The sequence below is a fragment of the Dendrobium catenatum genome, unplaced genomic scaffold (assembly GCF_001605985.2).
Source record: "Dendrobium catenatum unplaced genomic scaffold, ASM160598v2 fragScaff_scaffold_803, whole genome shotgun sequence".
Lineage (NCBI taxonomy): Eukaryota > Viridiplantae > Streptophyta > Magnoliopsida > Asparagales > Orchidaceae > Dendrobium > Dendrobium catenatum.
The window spans coordinates 65,767-73,757 of record NW_021319265.1 but is presented as its reverse complement, the minus strand read 5'-3'; the positions used below and the strand labels follow the sequence as shown (position 1 = coordinate 73,757).

General features: G+C 34.5%; 1 protein-coding gene across 6 annotated transcripts in view; it reads left to right on the top strand.

Annotated features, from left to right (window-relative positions):
- Positions 1 to 1,130: 1,130 nt before the first annotated feature.
- LOC110105715 overlaps positions 1,131 to 7,991 on the top strand; it is a 44,019-nt gene continuing 37,158 nt past the window's right edge. For 5 of the 6 annotated variants that reach the window (XR_003701422.1, XR_003701421.1, XR_002304172.2 and 2 more), the window contains exons 1-4: positions 1,131 to 1,448; positions 1,571 to 1,750; positions 2,423 to 2,693; positions 5,583 to 5,733. Coding sequence is in view for 3 of the 6 variants with exons in the window: in XM_020835317.2 (XP_020690976.1) it covers positions 1,399 to 1,448; positions 1,571 to 1,750; positions 2,423 to 2,693; positions 5,583 to 5,733 (652 nt within the window). In the remaining 3 variants the exon portion in view is untranslated. The remainder of the gene's footprint in view (positions 1,449 to 1,570; positions 1,751 to 2,422; positions 2,694 to 5,582; positions 5,734 to 7,991) is intronic. The other variant, XM_020835316.2, reaches the window with a different exon arrangement.

Sequence of the window (7,991 nt, the reverse complement as noted above, 5' to 3'; positions counted from 1 at the left end):
GGCTAGAATCGGCAAACTGAAAACTGCGGATAACCTGCATCATAGAGGTATCCAACTGCCACTTAACTGCTCCCTTTGCTCGGGCCATCTTGAGAATCATTCCCATCTATTTTTTGACTGTGATTTCTCCTTTTACATTCTGAAGAATATTATGCCGGATTTTACCAGCTTCTTTTTTAAGCCGACACTGGCCCAGGCTTTGGATTTCATTGAAAACTCAATGATTCTAAATAGATCCGGAAAAGATTTCTGTTTTTTGGCCATTAGCTGCATTACTTATTACATTTGGAGGGAAAGGGGCAACCGTCGTTTCTCTAATACTAGAAACAATGTGGCTAAAGTTATTTGCAATATTTCAACGGCTATTAGATTGAAGATTGAAAAATGGAAAGACAAATCAACTCATTTACAGAATTTTCCGGGCATTTAACTCTCTGTTTTTGCTTTTTTATTTTGTTGGAGGGGTTTTTTTATCTCCACATTCCTAACGCCTTCTACTGCGAGTTTGCTGGGACTCTGTTTTCCTCCAGGTGTCTTGCTATGGCACAGATTTTGTTTTTTGGCTTTCTTCTGACCTGGGAAGCAGATTTTTGGGATTGTGAGATTTCGATGCTCATCTCACACTCCAGTTCGCTTGTGGAAATTTTTCTTCCAAATTTTCGGGTATACTACAACGTCTATAGTTGGCATAGTTGGTGGACGTTTGGCAATTAGAAAATGATGAGCAAAGTCAGTTTCTCCGAGCCTTGGAGGGCCTGCGTGGAAACCTGGCTCGCTTTTGTGGATCTTCGTTTGCAGGTTGGAGGTTCTGTGACGGCCAGATTTTCCGATTCAGTTTTTGGTATTGGGCAACCAGAGCAACCGCCTGGAATTCATCATTTTTCATACAGATTTCATATGATGAATGAGACTGTGACTACTTTCTGAGTCCATTGTTTGCCCAATGTCCTTTTTCGGTTATGCTTAGTCTTTGTGTAATTTTGTTTAGTTTTGCTGTTTTAGTTTCTTTTAGTTTCCCCTTTCACAGTTTACTTGTAATTGTTTTTTCTGCTTCTTAATATATGGGCTTTAAGCCCCGGGTTTTTCAAAAAAAAAAAAAAAATATTCAAATCATAATTTTTTTTCTTTGTAATTAGCGAGGCTCACGTAATCTGGCTTGGACTCATAGAATATTGCTTAAACTCTTAGCAGGACCGACTCAAACTCGGCTCTGACGGATTTGCACCCTAAATGCTGCGGCACTTCCAGCAGGCTCGGCTTCTAGCATTGGATTCGGATTCTGATCCGCCAAAGTCATTTTGTTAAGCTCAACGCGAACGCAGTTCAGTCTACAAAAGTACCGGCTTTTCAAGGGGTTGTGCAAACCAAAAAAAACGTTGAACTTTTCGTACCACAGCTATGGTCTCTTCTCTCCTCTGTCTCCATTACTCTTCATTCTATTTTTCAAGGTAATCTCTTCACTTGCTTTGTGGTATGTTTCCACTTTAATACCATCGTGCTCTTAATATGTTTGATGAAATGCCAAGCTCAGGTTTGAAGCATTTTCATTTCCACTATTTTATGAATTCAGGAGAACGCAAGACGTTGTAAGAGATTTATTGCTTCGTCCGGGATGTGGCCTGTCCTACTTTAGACTTTACCCAAGTCTGCTGCCTTGTTCTCCTGAAAAGCTGTTGCTGAGTTTGCGTCACAGTAAAGGCAAAAAACCTCAATTTGCTTCTGGCTCTGTTGCTGTGGAAGGTCTAGAGAGGTGATTATTTTAGTTTTTTGTTGTTAACTTTCCTTGTAGGATGGAAAGCCCGTTTCTGAATCCTTCAACGGATGCATTTTTGGTTGATATCTTAGAAATGTTTTTTTTTCTTGTGTTTTTAATTAGAATGGGTTTGAATTCATCACGAGAACAAGCTTGGGTTTTTCTACAAATAGATCACTCTTGACTTGCTGATATGCTTGATATTTATCTATTAAAATAATGATGCATTATCTGAGACAGCTTTTCATTATTCTTGTATCGTTTGATAAATCTATAAATCTATGAACAAGTGATGTCATGCGCCTAAAAAGTTTATCTGATTTCTTAATAAATGCAACGGATTCTAAAAAAAATAAAAATTTAGTACTGCTTTCAACCTTCTCGTCTGATCATAGTGGCAATTCTTTTTCATCTTCCAAGTTTTACTTCCTCTTAAAAAAGAATTGAATTGGCTTTGAGTTATTATGTGAAGCTTGCCTTCTGTGTTACAAAGGTAACTAAGACATACTACTTGGATGGTGTTATCGGGTATCTTCAAAGTTAAATTTCTGGATAGGCAACTTGGACAACATTTCCACTTGGATTAAAGACTGGGCTGATAATCATTCTTGTTGTAAGATAAAATACTGCAAGGTGTCTTGGTATGACAGATTTGTTTGTTGACAACAGGTCTAAGATGCTCTGCAATTCTGATCCGAGAATTCATGATACGGATGAGTTTGTGAGTCAGTTGCAAGAATTATTCACCCAAGTCAAAAGCATGATCAAGAGTGGGAACAAAGAGGACGCCATGCATATTCTTCAAGCAAATTATGAAGCAGTGAAAGAACAGATGAATTATGGGTGTAAAGGCATAGAGCAAGCTGCTATATTGGACACCTTAGCTTTGGGATACATGGGTATTGGTGACGTCAAGTTTGTTAAGCATTTATTGAAACTGGTAATCTAGCTACATTGAATTTACAATATTTTGCATTCATGATATGGTTTATATTTGAATTTGTTAAAAATAATATTCTTGAGGGCCATGTATAGACTAATGAAGTTTAAGTATAAAATTAGTTATGAACCCAAACCAAGTCAATTGGCAAATTTGTTTCAGATGTAGTGATAAGTTGTAATGTGCCTATGCTTAAATGTCATCCGAGATTCCACATCCTTTTTATATTAAGTGATGGAAGTCATACCTGTTTATGCCCTAGAAAAGTTTACATTCTTTATGTTTATGCTTCAAGTAATCATTGGCAAAACATGAGCTTGTGGTTACCTAAAATAACCCTGCAGATTTTTAAATAATAAGGAAATTAATTCATCTGCTGTTTTTTTCTGGGGAAAATAATATCAGATGTATATGTGTATGGTGAAAACGATTGCATTTCAATGAGAACGGATTCCTCAAGCCTGTTGTACCTACAGGTTGTCTCCCATACTGTATGCCTGACTTTTAGTAAAATCATAATTATCAGCTTACAATGCACAAAACTTATGCTTTTACTATATTCTGTTTATGTTGTTCTAGTTTTTCTTTTGAGAGAAAATAATTGGTAGGTTTTTTGTCACACCCCATTTTGATCCCCTAAAGTCAACTTAGAGTGTGACAGAGAGAGAGAGAATCAGAATAAACCTATCTTTTAATAACACTCCTCCTGAAATATCTATCAGGACCAAGTGAGTAAGAAATAGTCAAATCAAACTATCACAACATCTCAAAATTTTCAAAACTTAAGACTAGAATCAATATTTCATAACTGGAAGCATATTTAAACACATCATATAAAAATACACAGTGTACTAAACTTCAAATAATATTTACATATCCAAAAGTGTTTGTACAACTTCTACTTTGACCTCTACGTACATCCAAAACATTTGTACACAAAAAGAGCAGTCAACTGTTTTGCTTAATGCCCCATTAGCTCCTTCCTATTTTATGCAGTACAATCACTGCTAATAAGCTATAGCTCAATGAAATATGCAAATAATGTATAAGAATTAATAATAACATTTTTAATAATTAATTTAAAACAAATGTAAATTATATACTAGTCATAAGAAATGCATAACATCACTTTCTATCTTGTTTACTATTCAAGACCTTTATACAAGTCATATGATGTTTATATATTTTTGCACCCATCCAGCTTTCCAATTCAAGGTTAGATCCGAATTCTCAACTTTTAGGATTTAAGTTGCTTTCTCATTCAAGGTTGAGTCTAAACTCTCAACTTTTAGAATTTCAATATTGTAGGCTTATCTCTTCTGGTCTTTCGCCTTTACTTGTACGGGCCTACCCCCATATATGGCATATCTCATTTTTTTAATACCTTTCATATTTCATAACAATCATAAAAATATGCTATTGCAATAAATGCTTGATGAATCATTAACCAACGACATAATGAAACTAGAATTAATGTCAGCAAAATTATATATAATGTGAGTTTATAATTATATAAAGTTTTTTTATTTCATATATCATAGTTTGAGTATCTCACATTGCTAGGAATTGGTTCTCCTAGACTCTATATTCTTTTCCTTTTGAACACCACCTCCACCAAACCTCTTCTTATTCAACCCCCTCTTTCCCTTAGCTCTCTTTATTCATCTACCTTTAACTTTTCCTCTCCGTTTCTTCATTGCCTTTAACAGCTGCAGATAATTTCAATCACCTAAATTCAACAACTGCAATTGATTTGCAGAAATTCTTCTAATTTGCCAAAACTAATTTTAGTTAGAATAACCACAACCCTATCTTTCTCTCTACTGATTTTTATAAATTACAGATTTCTTCCCTCCATAATTTTAGTAAATACAACTTCCAGAAATGTAAATTTCAGTTTCTAGTTGTTGTATTAAAATCAAATTTAGATTTCAACAAATATATTTTAATTAACTCTTATTTCAAAACTTAATAGCAGTACCATCTCTTCTCCTTATTTGATTTTCAACACACAAAGTAGATTTTAGCTATAGAAATTCAGCACTTACCTTTATTTTCTGAATTTTTTTCTCCACAACAGCAGCTTCACTTCCCCTTACAGAATTTTTTTCTCCACAACAGCAGCTTCACTTCCCCTTACAGCCTGTGGCTTGAGCTCCCAGGCATTGCTGAAATTCGCCTCCAGAGAATGTCGGGTAGGGAAAAAGAAATGAAAACAATGCAAATGTTTTAACTTAACTTTAATTATATAATAATAAATTAATACTAATGCTCTGCCACACATTTCTATTATAGCATTATCCCCCCTCCTCTCCCTCCTAGCCGTGTGATTGCATCCAGCCTATGTATATTGTTTTTAGTGGATTTACTATAGTGATGCATTTAAATAAATGGTTAATTGGTTTCTTGCAATGAATAATTATAGCTACGGTTAATGAAATGTGCAATTGAAATGACTATTGAAATGCCTATTAACTGAAATGAATATAGAAATATATTATTAAGCTCATAGTTTAAATATGGATATGCTTTCATTTTAAAGAAAATTCATGCTTACGTTTATTTTGAACATTTTGGATATTATATTTTTAACTATTTAAATATTCTTCATACCATTACAATATGTGCTTTTTTGTTCTTTATGTGCTATTTATTTAACTGATATATAGTTCATTTGTAAATATTAACCTGAAGCATTCCAAAAAGCAAGGTGTTATTCCTATTGATTTTTGTCGCATTTCTATTGTTGATATTATTATTGATGTCACTCCTTTGACTTATCCTTGAAACATATTTAAAAAATCAAGTAGAAATCTATATATCTACGCTTACAAGTATCTTTGTTAATGCATGTCTGTTATTCTAAAATGTTCCCTTTGTGAATAACAGCTGAAGGATATAACATCTTGTGTAGAAGATGATCAACCACTGTTGGACTCAATATTAATGCACATGGGAAGCATATCTTTAACTATTGGGAAGTTTGATGATGCTTCACTTGTGTATGACAGATGCCTGAAAATTTTAGAACGAGAGTTTGGTAAGTTGTTCTTAGAATTTATTTTGATGGTGATCATGCATAACTGATTTTGGGAAATGAAATTCCCTTCTAGATTTTGATTAGCTTTTTAGAGGTGTTTTTTCTATTGGAAAAGATTATATTTCAACTTTCAACATGCTTTAAGTCGAAATTACATCTCTCAAGTCTATATGATAATATTGTGCTCCTAAAGCATTGTAATGGTTTCTTTCTTTGTGACCCATGAAATATGAGTTTTGAGGTAGAAAAACAAAATATTTACAATGCATGAATAAAATTGCATAGCAAACCTTCCTTAGACTCTTTAGTGGAGCGCGTGTCATATATTGGTGTACTGTTTTAATATTTATATTGTTATGATAAGAATGGCTAACCCTAAATGATTGGGATAATGATAATGATGTCGAAGATGATTGTTAGAAGGGAGGGTGAATCCTAAACGGCTACATCTTTGTTGAATTATCTTACTAATACAAAATATATATGTGCCTATATATAGAAAAAAGAAAGAGCAGTTAAGGGAAGTACAATAAAAGAGATTATATCCTCAATAATGCAAAATTACAATAACAAATACTGCATGTTCCTATTATAAGTAACATACACATGAGACTTTAGATATAGTGATACTCCACAAACTCAAGTTGGCGTAGATGATGTCAATTTGAGTTTGAAAATGATAGTGACTAAAGGTAAAATTGTTGAAGATTTGTTGCCCAATTGAGAGCTGTTCTCAATCAAGGGTCATTCGATTGCCTTTTTCAGTGAAAATGCTAGTGAAGCCTGACAGAAATATTCCACTTTCAACAAAGAGTTCTTTGTTATAGTTCGGGCTTTATGGCATTGGGACCACTACTTGTTGGTCGAGGAGATCACTTTTTTTTTTCCAGACGGTGTAGCTCTCTAATGAATGAGTTGCCAAAAAAAAAATTAAAGGGGAAGCACGTTTCATGCGTGGTGTACCAAGCATCCTTTCATTTTGTTCTAAAACATAAATCCAAGTTGTGTAATCAAGTTGCTAATGCGCTTAATAGCTAACATCTACTTCGACAATCCTTACAAGCAAAGGTAATTTGATTTGAAGTGTTGAAGCAATTGTAGCCGAGTGATCCATATTTTAGCATCATTTGTGCAAATGCCAAACTAGTCCATATAATTTTTATCATATTCATGATGGCGTTATGTTTTTTCGACAATAAAATCTACATTCCCCAAGGCTCAACAAGGCTTGCAATCTTGGCCAAATGCCATGAAGGATGAATGGATGGTCATTATATTTTGGTTGGCACAAAACATGCATCTTAGTGAAATAACAATTACATTGACCTCTTATTACAAGAAATGTTAGCCACTTTATCAAGCAATTCTGAATTTGAAAACTTTCTAAGATGCAGGGTCAAAGAATCGGGGTGTATATTCCGCTACTGGTTCCCATTGGCTCTTGGGTCGACGTTATGAAATTCAGATTCTATCATGATGGTGGTAGATCGATTCTCGAAAATGACACATTTTTTGCCTTGCATCAAGACCCTTGTTGCCACTCATATGGCTGACTTATATTTTAAAGGAATCGAATATTTGCTCGGGATATCCAAAACCAGCATTTTTTACCATGACGTCAAATTTTCCAGCAACATTTGGAAGATCCTATGGGGTAAGTTGGGAACTAAACTTCAATATAGTTCAACGGCCCATCCCCAAACCAACGGCCAAATAGAGACGATCAATTGGAGCTTGGGCAATCTTCCACGTTGTTTTGTGGGGAAAAATATCCAGCAATGTGATCTGATTTTGCCCAATTAGAATTCGCTTTCAGTGGATCCACTAATAAAGCTACCAACAAGAGTCCCTTTTAAATCTGTCATGGTAGCAATCCTATGACTTTTCTTGAGTTGATTCCACAAGTCCCCACCGCCGACTACAGCTTGGATGGGGAATAATGGAGTGCTGATATTCAACAATTGCATAAACAGGTTCGAGATCTGAACCAAAAACATAATAAAAAGTATCAAACCCAAGCCACTAGATAAAAAATTGTGATTTTCAAGGAATGTGATATTGTGTGGATTAGATTACGGAAGGATCGATTTCCTCCATGTTCATTTGGGAAGCTCAAGCCTAAAGGTGATGAACCTTTTTAAATAATAAAAAAAATAATGTCAATGCCTATCAGATTGATCTTCCACGTAATTATAATTCCTTCATCACATTCGACATTGTTGATCTAACACCCTACTATGAGCCTGAAATTCCTCCTA